Source organism: Giraffa tippelskirchi, chromosome 5 (genome assembly GCF_054371585.1).
Source record: "Giraffa tippelskirchi isolate mGirTip1 chromosome 5, T2T-mGirTip1v1.2.pri, whole genome shotgun sequence".
Lineage (NCBI taxonomy): Eukaryota > Metazoa > Chordata > Mammalia > Artiodactyla > Giraffidae > Giraffa > Giraffa tippelskirchi.
In genome coordinates, this window is record NC_137279.1 from 184,761,085 (window position 1) to 184,778,024 (window position 16,940).

Below are 16,940 nucleotides of genomic sequence, written 5' to 3' on the forward strand. Positions count from 1 at the left end.
GGCAGAGCGATTGAGCCTTATGTGGCCCCTGAAGTCTGAGCCAGGGCTGGTAGGAGAAACTGTAAGGTGGAAAAAGAAGTTCTAACAATCCTGAGAGGAATACCTCTTCCTGGAAACATCAGTGGTCAAGTTGACATTAGTGTGAAAGGAAATGAAAGACCCCCCCATTGAAGGCACTGGAGGTCAGTGGTAAATTCAAGAGGTCAGCAACCCAGTGGTCAGTGAGTCAGCACATTAGATTGGGAAGAAGTTTTGACATCACCCAGCCCATGAGCTCTCGGCTTTGTTTATGTGCGGCTCATGATGTTCACTGCTCCCATGGGCTGCAGATAAGATCACCTTGGGTTGTGAAAAATTCCCAGTGCACTCCACATAACCCTGTCTTTTTCTTACTCAGAAAGGCAATGTGGATTCAAGTGACTGGAACTGACCTTATTATAAGAAATGAACCTAGAGTCTATTATACAGAGTGAAGTAAATCAGACAGAGGAAGACAAATATCGTGAAGCGAAGAGAAATTGAAGTCGCTCAGTCACGTCTGACTCTTTGTGACCCCATGGACTGTAGCTCCCCCGTCCATGGGATTTTCCAGGCAAGAGTACTGGAGTGGGTTGCCATTTCCTTCTCCAGGTAAATGTTGTATACTAACGCATACATACGGAATCTAGAAAAATGGTACCGAAGAATTTATTTGCAAGGCAGCAATGGAGAAACAGACATAGAGAATAGACTTATGGACATGGGGAGAGGGGAGGAGAGGGTGAGATGTATGGAGAGAGTAACATGGAAACTTACATTACCATATGTAAAATAGATAGCCAACAGGAATTTACTGTAGGTCTCAGGAAACTCAAACAGGGGCTCTGTATCAACCTAGAGGGGTGGGATGGGGAGGGAGATGGGAGAGGGGTTCAAGAGGGAGGGGATATATGTATACCTATGGCTGATTCATGTTGAGGTTTGACAGAAAACAAAAAAATTCTGTAAAGCAATTATCCTTCAATTAAAAATAAACAAATTAAAAAAAATCTTGAATCTGTTCTGATTTGTGAAAAATAACACATCTCTTGTGAGCTGCAGATCAATGATTAGGGACGAGTTACTCCTGTGACGCTCCTCACAGCTGCCATGTACCTGTTTCTCATCCAATCCTTTCATTTCACAATGGTGACACAAGACCCAGAGAGGAGAAAAGATCACAGCGAAGTGAGTGGGAGGCAGGAGTCAAGCCTCCTACAGCTCTTTCTGTGACTGAGAGTTGCCTGTTATCAACTTATATTTTGGTTGCGAGGGATAGGCTGGTGGGAGGAAAAAGAATGTGATGGAAGAAATGAAATGTGAATCTGCTGTGCTCCATCCAAGCCACATCACAAAAGAGATGCCTGAGTACTATGTATGCTCATATTGTTCACACATATATGTAATTTTTATTTTATATTACAGCATAGTTGATTAACAATGTTGTGTTAGTTTCAGGTGTACAGCAAAGTGATTCAGTTATACATATACATGTTTCTGTTCTTTTTCAAATTCTTTTCTGGTTTAGGTTATTACAGAATATTGAGCAGAGTTCCTTGTCCTTGTTGGTTATCTTCTTTAAATACAGTAGTGTTCAGTTCAGTATGTATTAACCTTCTCCTTGACTTCCTCTATCAATGCTTGGAGGTGAGGTGGGCCCATGGAGTGGTGGTATGGGTTGAATTGTGTTCTCCCAAAAGGTATTGCTAACCCCCAGCCACTCAGAATGTGACTATATGGAAATAGGGTCTTTGCAGAAGTGAGCAAGTTAAAATGAAGTCATTGCATATGCACTCGGTTGTATCCGGCTTTTTTGCAACCCTATGGACTGTAGCCTGCAGGTCTCCTCTGTCCATGGGATTTCCCAGGCAAGAATACTGGAGGGGGTTGCTGTTTCCTCCTCCAAGGGATCTTCCCGACCCAGCGATCATTGAACCTGCATCTCCTGCATTGGCAGGCAGATTCTTTACCATTGAGCCACCTGGGAAGCCCTAAAATGAAGTCATTAGGATGATCCTAATCCAATAGGAATGGTATCTTTATAAAAAGGGGAAGTTTGGACCCACGACAGATAGGCATACAGGGAGAATGCCGCACAAAGATAAAGGCAAAGATGGGGTTGATGTGTCTATAAGCTGAGGAAGGCCAAGGATAGCGGCAACCCACCAGAAGTCAGGAGGGAGGCATAGAACAGACACTCCCTCACAGCCCTCACTAGGAACCAGCCCTGTGGACACCTTGATCTTGGACTTCTGGCCTCCAGAACTGAGACAAAACATTTCTGTCACTGGAGCCACCCAGTCTGTGGGACTTTGTTATGACAGCCGTAGGAAGTGAACAGGGCTGGCCGGGGCTTACAGCCGCTCTTCGTTGCGTAGGTCCTCATCACAAGGCCCCTGCTCTAATCTGTGTGCTCCCCCCTCACTGCACTACCCTCATCCTTAAATCCCCAGTGCACTTGCCCTTGTGTTTGTGTGGCCCCTGGTCTGGGACTCAACACCAGCTTTGCCGAAAGCCCAAGTCCCTGGGCCCTGGCCTGACCTCAGCCCTGACACCAAGCTCAGAGCGGGTGAGCCTTGAGGGAGGGGAACGATGCCCTCCTTGCTCACCTACGCCTGTCTTCTCCCACCTTTCCAAGCCAGAACAGGCAGAGGACATCAGAAACACAGGCTCCCAGGGCCCCCAGGTGGGGTTGGCTCTAAGAGACCAACCTCTGACCCCACAGCTCTGGCCTGTCAGCTTGACTGAGGGAGAATCCCCTCCTGCTACCTTTAAAAATTTTTAAGTGCTCTGTATTTTACCCAGTCTTCTGTCATTTTAGAGCTGTCTTTATTTATTTTTAACTTTTTATTTTCTATTGGAGTATAGCTGATTAACAATGCTGTGATAGTTTCAGGTGGACAGCAAATGAACTCAGCCATACATATACATGTATCCATTCTCCGCCATAGAGCTCTTTAGATAGTACAAGTGTAGCCGTGAATTGAGGTGCTAAGTCTAACAATGCAGAGGGGCTAAAAGATGCTCTGAATTCAGATCTTGATAATTTGCTGCTGCTAAGTCGCTTCAGTCGTGTCCGACTCTGTGCAACCCCATAGACGGCAGCCCACCAGGCTCCGCCATCCCTGGGATTCTCCAGGCAAGAATACTGGAGTGGGTTGCCATTTCCTTCTCCACTTGATAATTTAGTTATTTGCTAATGGATATTTAGAAAATTGGAAAAATTTAAAATGTTGGACAAACATCCAGATAACAGATCAAAATGTTTTACTTTTACTTGGTTTCAAGAAGGCAAGAATCCCTTGAAGGGGACTTCAGCCTCCTGGAGTTATGCCCTTCTAACGTGTGAATGGTGTGCTTTCTGCCCAGTCTAACTTAATTCCTCCTTTCATAGTCAAAATGAATGCAGGTCTAGGCCTGTAGTGACTTCAGAGCATCACCCCAGCGATCCTTAGGGACTCAGTGGGGTGGAGAGTGTATGAAATAGGCTCATACCAAGCAGTGATCCAGATTGCTGAAAGGTAGTCTCCATCACTGGAGACTGGCTGGAGGAGTCAGGAAGGACTTCCTGGAGGAGGAAGAACCGATGCCAACCTTGCTGGAGAGGGTGAGCTGAGTATTATTGCATGACATTAGGAGCCAGGTGCATTCATGCACTTTTTCTTGTTTTTATTTCTTATACTTGTGAGGCAGGCAATATTATCTGCATTTTATAGTTGAGAAAACAGATTTGGAGAAATGAAATGATTAAAACCACATGGCTTTATGTGTCTTAGAGGTCTTATTTAAACTGAGGACTCTCTAACATCAAAGCTCATCTTATTCTTTCTTCTGCCTTCAGGCTCTGCCTTTTTGGGGTACAGATGTGTTTAAAGGACTGGTGGGATTTGGAAGTGTTGGGGCAGAGGCACTCCTGGCTGGCAGAGGAGCAGGGTGAGAACCTACCCAGTGAGTCTGGGGAGCCGTGAAGGGGCTGCTCTGATTGGATCTCAGGGGACTCAGAGGGAACAATAGGAACCAAAGTTAGAGTGAGGACTGTAACTTATCAGGCTGAGCATTCAGATTTGCTGGGTAAGCAGTTAGTGAGTGAACCCTGGGGTCAAGGATACAGAGCTGGTACTTTGAAGACCTACCTTGATGGGACAGGGCCAAGCTGCTCCCCTAACGTAAAGGTTCTCAAGGAGAAGCATGTGGCCAAGTGAGATGGACCCCACTCCCTCCTATAAGCCCAGCCCCCTACCTCCTTGGGTAGGGGAGACAACCAGCTTCCTTCGAGGGCCACTGAGTGTTCCCTCCATCTGGGTCAGCTTCCACATGGAAGGTCAACTCTGCCAGCACTGGACTCATCCTCAGCTGTACCTCCCACATCCCACATGGCTCATCAGGCCCTGAGCTCCCCCCTTAATCCTCAGTGGTTCCCCTCCTCCATGCTTGTGCACAATTTTCTGTCTAAATAAGATGTCCTCTTCCCTTCACGGTAGACTTCTGTCAAGATCCAGTTCAACTGCTTTTTTTTTTTTTTAATCCTGAAACCTTTGTGACTCAGAGGCAAGGTTCCATTCCTCCACTGGACCTTGACAGTCCTGTGCACCTCTCTACATGGCCACTGTCTGTTTTGAGTTTTAGGTGCATGGGGAGGAGGTATGATGCAGGTCCTTAAGTTGCTCCTTCTGGTGGGCAGACAAGAAAGGGCCAAGGCAGCAGGGGTAAGTGGTCTAAACCCGCCTCCCCAAATACCAAGGACTGCAGGCCCACTTGAGCCAGACTCTGAAGGGCTTGGCTGGCAGGCAGTCAGGTGAAGAGTGTTAATTGCTCAGTCACATCCGACTCTTTGCAAACCCTCTGTACTGTAGCCCGCCAGGCTCCTCAGTCTATGGGATTCTCCAGGAAAGAATACTAGAATGGGTTGCTATTCCCTTCTCCAGGGGGTCTTCCCGACCCAGGGACTGAACCTGGGTCTCCCACATTGCAGGCAGATTCTTTACCCTCTGAGCCACCAGGGAAGCCCAGGGCAGGTGAGGAGCAGTGTCCAGTAAGGAAGCACGCTGCAGTGCGGGGCATGGCCAGGGAGCAGGATGAGGACAGACACTGTTTAGGCCACTGATTAATGGACAGGTTGAAGGGGCTGGGACAGTGAGGATGGAAAGAGGCTGGCGCTGAGGCATTTCAAAAGGCAGAGTGTTCAGGACTCAGAGCTGCTGCAAGGTGGTATGTAGGAGTTTGAGAGTTTAAGGCGCTGGCTGGTATTGGGATTGCAGAGGCCAGAGGCAGAGGCAAGGAACCCTGGGCAAAGCAACTGTCCTCCAACCCCCCACGCCAAGGCATATCATGACAGTATCAACACACACCTCGTTTGTGATCAAGTCCTGTTTATTTTAGAAGGATAAACAGTGGAAGTAGGAAGGAGTGATGAGAACAAGACCCCACTCCCCTTGACAGGGCCAGATCCAGCACAGGCTGTGTGTGTGTGTGTCTGTGTGTGTGTGTGTGTGTGTGTGTGATCAAGGCTGACCCAGCAGCCTCCACCAGCCTTTCCTGAGAGGACAGGGTGTGAGGACAACCTGGGTGGAGGCGAATCTGCCATGGGGGTGGAGGTGGGGTAAGTTGTCTCCGAGTCCCTCTGAACCAGGTGAAAAAGACCAAAGGGCCCAAACACCCTTGGCCAAGAGCGCCCCACGCTGGCTCTGTCCGTGCCTGGGACAAAGCCACGTTCTGGAGGGGAAGGTGTGGTGCCCTCTGGTCACCACAGGAAGGACGCAGGTGTCAAGAACAACATGCAAGGAGGCTCTCTGGCCAGCCAGCACCTGTTTCCCCCAGCCATCTCCATGGAACCTGGCGTTAAAAGGCAGCAAATCTTCCCAGGCCCCGCTGCGGGGTGACCACTTACCCCCAGGCCCTTACACATACTGTTTCTTGGAAGCAGAGCTGCTGGGGCGACTGGGGGATTTCCGGCCAGTCTGGGGGGGTGGGTCCAGGAAGAGGGGGGCTCTGGAAGAAGCCAGCCTCTCCTCTGTAGTCAGGTTGGCCCAGTTCTGCTCACTGGATGAGAGCCCGTTGTAGGTGGGGCATGGCGGGGATGACGGTCCCTCGCCCATGGGGAGGTAGAAGAAGACCTGGTCGGTGTAAGGCTCCGAGGAGGTGCCTGGGGCTGGGGGCACGTCCTGGCGCTGCCGGGCCCTCATCCCCCGGCTGAGGCAGCGGCACAGCAGGTACGCCAGCTCCAGCAGGTTGAGCACCAGGGAGATGAGTCCGACCACCAGCATGAAGATGATGAAGATAGTCTTCTCCGTGGGGCGAGAGACGAAGCAGTCTACGAGGTAGGGGCAGGGTGAGCGCTGGCACACAAACACGGGCTCCATGGTCCAGCCATAGAGACGCCACTGGCCGTACAGGAAGCCCGCCTCCAGCACGCTCTTGCAGAGCACGCTGGCCACATAGGTGCCCATCAGCGCCCCGCGGATCCGCAGGTGACCGTCCTCCGCCACCGAGATCTTGGCCATCTGTCGCTCTATGGCAGCCAGTGCCCGCTCCACGCGTGGGTCCTTGGCTGGCAGCGCCCGGAGCTCCCCCTCCTTCTGCCGCAGCCGCTCCTCGCGCCGAGACAGGTAGATGACGTGGCCCAGGTAGACCAGGGTGGGCGTGCTGACGAAGAGGAACTGTAGCACCCAGTAGCGGATATGGGAGATGGGGAAGGCCTGGTCGTAGCAGACATTGGTGCAGCCGGGCTGGGCTGTGTTACACTCGAAATCCGACTGCTCGTCGCCCCACACCGACTCGCCGGCCAGGCCCAGGATGAGAATGCGGAAGATGAAAAGGACCGTCAGCCAGATCTTGCCCACCACGGTCGAGTGCTCCTGGACCTGGTCTAGCAGCTTCTCAAGGAAGCCCCAGTCGCCCATGGCTCCCGGGCCTCCGTCTGCAGCGAGGCATAAGACCCAGTCAGCATCCTTCTCAGCTGTCCTAGCAATAGGCCTGCGGGAGGCTGGCCACGCGTATTTCAGCTACAGAGAAACTGAGCTCCCAGAGGGGAAGGGACTGGCCTGGGGGCTCACACCCAGCAGGACTTAAAGCTGATGGCTGCTAAGCTCTGGCAAGGGTACAGCTAGGAGCCCTGTCTAGTCCCACCTGGGTCCCTCCTGACCCAGCCGAAGGAGCTCTGGATCCAGGTGAGCCTCCTGAGCCTAAGGGAACAGAGAATTTGAGGAACCCATCCAAGGTCACACAGCTGCGCCATGCCCCTCCTCCCCTCGGCCCAGGACAGCCTGTCCCCAGACAGTGAGGGGAGGTGGTGGTGATAACTTCAGCTTCCCAGGGGACCCAGAGCCTCAGGTCCCCTCTCCCCTCCCCAGCAGCTCTCACCCAGCTGGCCTCGCTCTAACCTCTGAGTTCTGGTGAAGGCATGCTAGACACTCAAGGCAGCATCCTGCATTAGCTCCACCTGTCAGCAATAGTGACCACCTGCCGCTTAAGTACCCACACTTGATCTGGGGTCCCCTTTCTCCATTCCCTCCCCCTGCCAAAGCTGTTGCTGCCAGATTCTAGGCTCTTGAAAGGAACTGTCATAGCAGGGTGGAGGCACAGGCCACAGAGTTCCCAGACCTTCAGGGGGAGAGTCGGGGGGTGGGGGAAGGAAGGTAGGGGAAAGGGGACGGGGAGGTGCTTCTTCGTGGGAGCAAAGCGGTTTAGAGCCAGGCTCTGGAGCCAGACCTGGGTTCAAATCCTGCCTCTCCTACTAACGGGGACTTCGGAGAAGTGACGGCCCCTTTAGTACCTCAGTCTCCTCTCCTGGAAAATGTTAACATTCCTACCTCCTAGGGTTGTAAGGGTCCAGCGAAAGACGGCAGGAACCCGGCTTAGCCTCTGAGGCCAGCCCAGGTAGGCTGGGTGAGCGAGGCCCGCTGTGGGTGCCCCCCGCAGCAACCCTCCGCCCCTGGCAGGTGGCCCCCTGCCCCTTGCCCGCTGGTCTGCTGGCAGGTGGCGCCCCAGAGCCCCCCCAACCCAACTCACCGCCTGCCTGTGGGCGGCCCAGGTGGCGGAGGGGACGCAAGTCGGCCGGAGCGGCGCCCGCGGAGCCCTGCTGGACGGCGCCTGGCGGCGGGGGCGCCTTAAATAGCGCGCGGGGCGGGGTGGGGGCAGGAAGCGGCGGGCGGGCGGCGGGCGCTGTTCCGAGCGAGCGGGAGGTGGGGGCGGAGGCGCAGGCTCCCTGAAGCCACTCTCAAGGAAGGGGCCCGGGAGGTGGCACTGAGAGTCGCGCGGGGATAGGGGTGGGGAAGAGACTGCTTCTTTGGCTGTGCAACAGAGCTTCTTCGGAGGGATGATGTTTTCCAGGGGGGCTGCATGCGAAAGGGTTACAGCCAGAACTTTCTGATCTCAGGCAGCTGTCCTGGGAGGCTCTGAGAGATGGGCAGGTGGGGATGAGGGTGTGGGGGCCTCTGGGGAAGGACAGCTCCTTGACCGTGGGGGCCTCTTGCTTTTGCTGAGAAGGGAGAAGACCCCTCATTTGTGGGGTGGCCACTGTGTGCCCAGAGCCGTACCAGGACTTGGTAATGAAGCCTCCTTAGGGCGCGGGGGAGAGGGGTTATAATCTATCTTCCCTAGTGTCTGTGGTGGAGCTGGGGGTCTCTGGTCAGCCCCTGTTCTTGCCGAAATCGTAAACATCCCCATTCTTGGGAAGGCTGCACCATCAGAGGGCACTAAGCAATGCCCATGGTCCACTAGAGACAGGACCGGGAGGCGAGGGCGGGGGGACTCTTCTGACCTTTAGCATGAATCCCATCCTCATGCCTCTAAATGTGGAGGGGGGGGCATCGAAAAGAAGTAAAGGGGTGGGCAGGGCCCGCCGTTGTTCATTCAGGCATTATCCTTTCCGGGAACATCCATGGGCTGCAGGCGTTGTCTGTGGAGCTGGGGAGTTGACTGACCATAAACCAGCCAGATGTGGTCCCTGGCCTGTGACTCTCACCGGCTAGAGGAGTCAGGAACTGTGCTCATCAGCCCTTGGGTAAGAGTAAAGATGCAAAGTTCTAAAAAAAAAAAAAAAAAAGATGCAAAGTTCTCCTGACTCAGGGGGACTCAGTTAGGAATGTTTCCTGGAGGAGACAGCATTAGCCAGGGGGATGGAAATAATCAGGAGTCTATAATAGGAATAGAAAAGAGTTTTATTTGAGCCAAACTGAGTATTCTTGCCCTGGAGACAGCCTCTCAGATAACTTGGTGCAACTGCTCCGGAGAAGCACAATTTTTCAGCACAGTTTATATCTTGTCGGAACAAAGAATATCAAACAAGTCAGGGATACTTCAAAGTTGCGAAAAAACAAAACCAAAACCCATGAAATCACAGATCAGCAGTACACAGCGAGTCAGTACGGCCTTGGCACCTGGGAAGAAAATCTTACCATCGAAGGAGTAGCAGCGTCGGTGTTCCAGAAAGGGAGGCATGATGTAACTTTTATTTTTAACATGAACATTCTTTACTTCTGGTCAATGCACCCTTTTCTTTCATAATTAAAACACATGTACAGTGTGTGTTTGATAGGACCACAAACAGACTGTTTTAGTTAGCATAAAATTTGAATTAACTCTTGCATAAGCTGTGACTTCCCCGTACTTCAATATGTGAAACTCTCATCAGCCAGGTGGAGGGTGGGGAGAATATTCTAGGCAAAAGAACAGCAGGAACAAAGGCTGCAAGGTCCTGAGGCTGTACCCGCCTTGGTGGGAGAGGCTGTAGGGCCTAGAATTTGAGGCTGCTGTTGACCCCTGGGCCCTTAGGTAAGTTGCTTACACCCTGGTGCCTTAGCGTCTTCCTCTGTAGACTGGGGACATAGTTCCTACGCGTAGGGCTGATGGGAGATCCAATCAAAGCTCACAGCATAAAATTAGTACACAGAAAGTTTTGCAATGGCTGGTGGCTAAAAACGTAACAAACCATTTCTGTGACTGAAAGGGTCGGTGGGTGGGTCTTGGTGGGAGCAGAAAGCGCTGAGAGGGAGGCAGCTCAGGTGGAATATTGGTGAAGGATAGGGCAGCTCAGGAAACGGGATGTGGAAGGTGGTGTCTGAGCCTTGGTGACAGAAAGGTCCTGCATTTCTCCACAACAGGATTCAGCCTATGGACTCCCGGTGTCCCAGGGTGGGTCCCCAAGGGTCCTGCCTTTGGAGGACCTCTGGGGTACCAAGTGCGGTGAGCTCAGCTCTGACCTCAGAACTTGCAGGATTGGGCTGAGCTGACTTCCTGTTCCAGGCCTGTCCCCGAGGACCATGCTGAGCTGAGCCTCCTGGACCTCCAGAGCTGACAACTGCGCCCACTAAGTTCTGACCTCTTAGGGCATGAGAACCGAGGTCCCTGAAGGCGGGTTCTCACCACGCCCCCACTGCCGCCTCTGCTCCCAGAGTTCCTCTCCTGTGGCTGGCTCTCCCAGAGCGCAGAGCAGGATCTGATCTGATCCCATCTACTGGGAAGGAGGGAGGAGGGAGGGGCCTTTAACCTTCTCCAGGGGCTCTGGAGGTCAGAGTTTGAAGGACCCCGCCCCTTCCGGGAAGGGATGAGCGGGGGTCAGCCAAGACAATCCCACACCTGGCCCTTCCTCCTGGGAAACATCCTTAGATCTCCACACTCCCCACCATTCCCACTGCCCTGACCCTGTGTAGGCCACCATCTCAGTGGCTTCCCAACTGGTCTCCTGGCTTCCTGCCCAGCCTCCACCCTTCCCCAGAAATCAGACCACACATCACCCTGCTTAAAATTCTTCTCCTTTGCCTCCTGGCCTCAGCCACCTCTGCAGCCTCCTCCCTCTTCCCCTTTCTCTCAATGATCCAGCCATACTTGACTCTTGCCTTTGTCTATGCTGTTCCCTCTCACCTCATGTGCTTAGCCATTTGGGACTTTGCTCCGTGTCCCTTCTCCTAGAAGGTCCCCTTGCTGGCCTTCTCTGGATTAGGTGTGCCCTCGGCAGCTCACCTACCGCCCCTGGGCACACTGTTGAGTTGCGTTAAGTACGTTCACATTGTTGTGCAATGGATCTCCAGAGCATTTTCATCTTGCAAAACAGAATCTCTGGAGAGAGATGGAACACTCCCATTTCCCTGACTCCCACCCAGGGTGCATGCTTACTTGAGTTTGTTGTTACTCCTCCCCTGGTGGGCTGTGAACCCCTTGAGGGCAGGTGACTGAGTCCTGTTTACATGCCCAGCACCCAGCAGGGAACCAGGCTCATGTATAAATTTGTGAATCCAATAAATTATTTACTGAGCTAAACACTGGAGCTCAACCAGGGAACAGCAATAACACAAATCTCCATCTCGTGGGCTTTACATTCTAGCTGGAGGGAGACAGACAAAATACAGAACCTGTTAGAGGGTGATGCCTGGTAGGTGGAGAGTAAAGCAGGAAAGGAGGATCAGGGCGTGGGGGTGGGGGTGGGAGAGGGTGGAGGGCTTTGATTTCGAACAGGAGAGGTGGGAAATTCTTCAAAAGCAGCTGACCTTTGTTGTGGACCCTGAAGGAAGAGAGGGAGCCCTGTGGCTCTCTAGGAGAAAGCACATGCCAGGCAGAGGGAAGGTGAGAGCAAAGGTCCTGAGGCAGGAACATGCCTGCTGTTTCCTGCTTGAGGGAGCAGCAAGAAGGTCAACATGACAGTGAGGTCAGCAAGGAGAAGAGATGGGTTCGCCAAGGGAACAGGTGGGGCAAATCTTGTAGGTCTCTACAGGCCTGTGCGAGATGCCTTTAGAGGTTCGGGGCGGAGGAGTGCCACAGCCTGACTTAGGTTTTAGGGGATCGCTTTGACCACCTTCCTGGGACTAGACTGTGGGAGTGGGTGGTGGATGCAGACGGCCTCCCTCAACAGAGGACTCGCTGCCCAGCTGTGTGGAGTGTGGCCAGCTGACAGTCCCCAGCTGTCAGCACTGGCAGGTCTCCTTCAGCGGCGCAGGTGGCCAGGCTCTGCTGGAGTGGCCCCGGGCAATGCCTGAGCCAAGTGTGGTCAAGGGTTGGGCCATTTCTGTGCAAAACGGGACTCCTCTCACCGACCACCTTTGTCTAATGGACACAGAGCTCCCACAGACGAGTCTTGTGGTTCGGTTCTGTTCCTCCCCTTTCCGTTGACACCCTTTTGCTCTCCTAACTCTTCTGCAGCATCTGCAGAGTCGGGGGGCAGGAAGCAGGGAGACTGTTGCAGGGATCCCTGAGAGATGACGGGGTGTTTCAGCCCAGGCTGCTGTAACAACACCACAGACTGTGTGGTTTAAACACCAGAACTTTACTTCTCATGGTTCTGAGGCTAGAAGGCCAAGATGAGGGTGCCAGCCTGGTTGGGTTCTTGGTGAAGGCCCTTTTCCTGGTGTATGTTGGGCTGTCTTCTTAGTGTGTCCTCACATGGCAGAGAGAGAGAGACCATCCCCCTCGTGTCCTCATCAGAGCACAAATCCACCCTCATGACCCATCACTTCCCAAAAGCCCCACCTCTTAATACCACTGGAAGTTAGCATTTCAACAAATGAGTTGTGGGAGGACACAAACATTTAGTCCATATCAAGGGGCTTGGATCAGGGTGATGAATACAAAATAATCTGTTGGCCTTGTGCTGAAGGCTGGCTGTCACACCATACAGTAGATGTAAACCTGAAAGTGTGTATATGAAATCTACATCATCAACAAAAGCACTATTGAAGGAAGCTTGCAGTGAATCTACCTGGTGGGGAAGAGGACATAGAGGTGTGTACCCTCAGAAGAAATATAGGAAAACAATACAATGGGAAAGACTAGAGATCTCTTCAAGAAAATTAGAGATACCAAGGGAATATTTCATGCAAAGATGGGCACAATAAAGGACAGAAATGGTATGGACCTAACAGAATCAGAAGATATTAAAAGAGGTGGCAAAAATACACAGAAGAACTATAGTAAAAAGATCTTCAAGACCCAGATAATCACGATGATGTGATCACTCACCTAGAGCCAGGCATCCTGGAGTGTGAGGTCAAGTGGGCCTTAGGAAGCATCACTAGGAACAAAGCTAGTGGAGGTGATGGAATTCCAATTGAGCTATTTCAAATCCTAAAAGATGATGCTATGAAAGTGCTGCACTCAATATGCCAGCAAATTTGGAAAACTGAACAGCGGCCACAGGACTGGAAAAGGTCAGTTTTCATTCTAATCCCAAAGAAAGGCAATGCCAAAGAATGTTCAAACTACCGCACAATTGCACTCATCTCACAAGCTAGTAAAGTAATGCTCAAAATTCTCCCCAAGTGAGGCATCAACAGTACATGAACCGCAAGCTTCCAGATGTTCAAGCTGGATTTAGAAAAGGCAGAGGAACCAGAGATCAAATTGCCAACATCCTCTAGATCATCAAAAGCAACAGAATACCAGAAAAACAACTACTTCTGCTTTATTGATTACGTCAAAACCTTTGACTGTGTAGATCACCACAAACTGTGGAAAAGTCTTCAAGCGATGGGAATACCGAACACCTGACCTGCCTCCTGAGAAATCTATATGTAGATCAAGAAGTAACAGTTAGAACTGGACATGGAACAACAGACTGGTTCCAAATCGGGAAAAGAGTACGTCAAGGCTGTATATTGTCACCCTGCTTATTTAACTTATATGCAGAGTACATCATGAGAAATGTTGGGCTGGATGAAACACAAGCTGGAATCGTGGTTGCCAGGAGAAATATCAATAACCTCAGATATGCAGATGACACCACCCTTATGGCAGAAAGTGAAGAAGAACTAAAGAGCCTCTTGATGAAAGTGAAAGCAGAGAGAGTGAAAAATTTGGCTTAAAACTCAACATCCAGAAAACTAAGATCATGGCATCTGGTCCCATCACTTCATGGGAAATAAATGGGGAAACAGTGGAAACAGTGTCAGACTTTATTTTTGGGGGCTCCAAAATCCCTGCAGATGGTGACTGCAACCATGAAATTAAAAGATGTTTGCTCCTTGGAAGAAAAGTTATGACCAACCTAGACAGCATATTAAAAAGCAGAGACATCACTTTGCTGACAAACGTCTGTCTAGTCAAAGGTATGGTTTTTCCAGTAGTCATGTATGGATGTGAGAGTTGGATCATAAAGAAAGCTGAGTGCCAAAGAATTGATGCTTTTGAACTGTGGTGTTGGAGAAGACTCTTGAGAGTCCCTTGGACTGCAAGGAGATCCAACCAGTCCATCCTTAAGGAAATCAGTCCTGAATATTCATCAGAAGGACTGATGCTGAAGTTGAAACTGCAATAATTTGGCCACCTGATGTGAAGAACTGACTCATTGGAAAAGACCCTGATGCTGGGAAAGATTGAAGGTGGGAGGAGAAGGGGACAACAGAGGATGAGATGGTTGGATGGCATCACCAACTCAATGGACATGACTTTGAGTAAGCTCTGGGAGTTGGTGATGGGCAGGGAGGCCTGGTGTGCTGCAGTCCATGGGGTCGCAAAGAGTTGGACATGACTGAGCGACTGAACTGAACTGAACCCTCAGGAGAGAAGGCCAGGAGACTTGAGGGTCACCTTGTGATGGTGGTGTGTGCTGGGGACTCTGAATGGTGAATAGTAACTCAATGCACGTTGGATGGAAAGTGTGAATGGCACTGCTGGGGTCAGCTCTCAGGCCAAAGGTGGGATGCTCAGGGCTGGAATGTTCCCTCATCTGTGGTCCTGGCCTGCAGCCTGGAGAAGCGGGGCCAGGACTGTAGGCTCAGTCCATGCTGGGATAACTAGTGGTGTTCTCTGGTTGCTCTGACCTCCAAGCCACCTTTAACCGGGCCCTGGAAGGTGCTGGAATGCAAGGCAGTAAATAGGTGGAGATCACCCCTCCCTGGGACCTTTGCAACCATCCACTCCAAGCTGGGATTGACACAGATGGCCCGGGTGGCAGGCAGACTTTCCTAAGCATGGGTGTGCTTGGATATTTACTGGATATGTTAGTGCTGAACTAATGTGTTACTGACACTGTCTCCTTTTATCTCTACAACAATCCTAGGAGTGGCTACTATTCTGAGACTGGGCTGAATATGTTCCTTTTGCCCCTCAGATCTGCTCTGTGCCCTGGGAGCCTGAGCTGTACTGCCTCAATAGGCTTCTTTGACCTTGTTTCTGGTTGTGTTGGGTCGGGGGAGCCACTGGTTGGGTGAGGAGATGGGAGAGTGAAGCCATGGTATTTGATCGCTGTGCTTCGATGCATCCTTGCAGCTCCTGTGTAGCAACCCCACCCATCGCTACCCTGGTACTAGCTCCAGAGTACCCTTTGTGGGTTCCTTAATCATGCCCATACCTTTGGGGCTTTCCAGATGGCGCTAGTGGCAAAGAATCTGCCTGCCAATGCAGAGACACAGGAGACATGGGTTCTATCCCTGGGTTGGGAAGATCCCCTGGAAGAAGGCATGGCAACCCACTCCAGTATTCCTGCCTGGAGAATCCCTGGAGGATCCCATGGACAGAGGCGCCTGGCAGGCTACAGTCCATAGGGTCACAAAGAGTCACACACACACACAGGGCCTATACCTTCAAAAACAGTCCCTCAAGGAAAACTCTTTGCAGTTTCTTGGTTTGAATGTGCCATCTTATTCCTTTGAGACTCTGACTGATACAATTCCCATTGTACTGATGACAAGACTGAGGTTCTGAAAGCCCGCTCAAGGTGCAGTGTGGTGAAGCTTTGGTCCTGAAGTGGTTAAGCTGTGATTCAACCTGGGAGGTGGGTATCAGCCCAGCCCTGGGCCCTTTAAACTTGGCTGGCTTATCCACCCGGTAATGGCCACACAGGAGAGCAAAGGTGAACCGCAGCCTGTTATGTCGACACAATGACCGGTCTCTTTCCCTGCCTGCATTAGCTCTTGGCTCACTGCCTCCTGAATTTCTGGCTCCTGGCCTTGGCTTTGATAGTTACTAAATGTTCCTCTGGGTTAGTATAACCTTGCACCCCCTTTTGCTTTCCATCCTGACTTGGCTTGGATGTTGGGTGTTCCCTACATTTCAGGTCAGCACATCGTGCTGGGAGTGGGGCTGGGAACCACCTGAGCTTGGTTAGTGCAGGGGATGAATGCATCTCTGTCTCTCCCAGACTCTGAGCTCCTTGGGCTCAGACCCTACTCCTCTGCACAGTCCTTGTGTCTGCCGGGGAGCCTGGGATGGAGGAAATGCTCAGGGCAACGGAAGGAGCTGGACGGTACTTGGGTGAGGCTGGGCTGCATGCTGTTGGAGAAGCCTGTAGTGAGCACGCAGGAGTGAAAAGTATGAGTAACAGGGATTTTGTGTACATATGGTGGGGCGCCGGTTGTGGATGGCAATGATGAGGTTACAAAGGAGGAGGGCGGTGTGGTTTGTCTTTACAACCAGAGGGCTGTGATTGTGTGTACTCAGGGTGGGATCTGGTTGTAAAGTAGCGGTCCTGTTGTAGAGGGAGCACAGCGCCCTCTTGTGACCACATATGCATTCGCAGCAGATATATCTGTAGGTTCCATTAGGGATCATGCCTGGGTCAACCCAGCCCCAGCCTAACTTCAGCTCACACCTTGGAGCTCTGCCCCTTTCTGAGGGCTACCTTCTCTGCCCTCAGGGTCTTGTGGATGGGTTGGGTTTAGGGTGTGTTGAGCTTGCTGTCCCTGGGGTCATGCAAATAGAGCTGCTTGGTGGCATTTGGTGGAAGATTTGGGCTGGAGATATGATCTGGGAAAGTGTTAAGTCGCTCAGTCATGTCTGACTCTTTGTGACCCATGGACTGTAGCCTGCCAGGCTCCTCCGTCCATGGAAGTTTCCAAGCATGAATACTGGAGTGTGTTGCCATTTCCTTCTCCAGTGTATCTTCCCGACCTAGGAATCGAACCCTAGTCTCCCTCATTGCAGGCAGATTCTTTACTGTCTGAGCCAGGAGGGAAGTGGGTGGGAGCATGGGAGAAAAGAGGAGAGCCGACCTGTAT

The 16,940-nt window shown here is 51.7% G+C and overlaps 1 protein-coding gene across 1 annotated transcript; it reads right to left on the minus strand.

Moving 5' to 3' along the window:
* Positions 1 to 5,370: 5,370 nt before the first annotated feature.
* GJA4 (gap junction protein alpha 4) lies at positions 5,371 to 8,101 on the minus strand. The gene is made up of 2 exons (XM_081485187.1): positions 8,026 to 8,101; positions 5,371 to 6,934 (listed from the first exon to the last, which is right to left on the minus strand). The coding sequence occupies exon 2, from the start codon at positions 6,915 to 6,917 to the stop codon at positions 5,916 to 5,918; it is 1,002 nt and encodes a 333-aa protein (XP_081341313.1). The 5' UTR covers positions 6,918 to 6,934; positions 8,026 to 8,101; the 3' UTR covers positions 5,371 to 5,915.
* Positions 8,102 to 16,940: the final 8,839 nt, after the last annotated feature.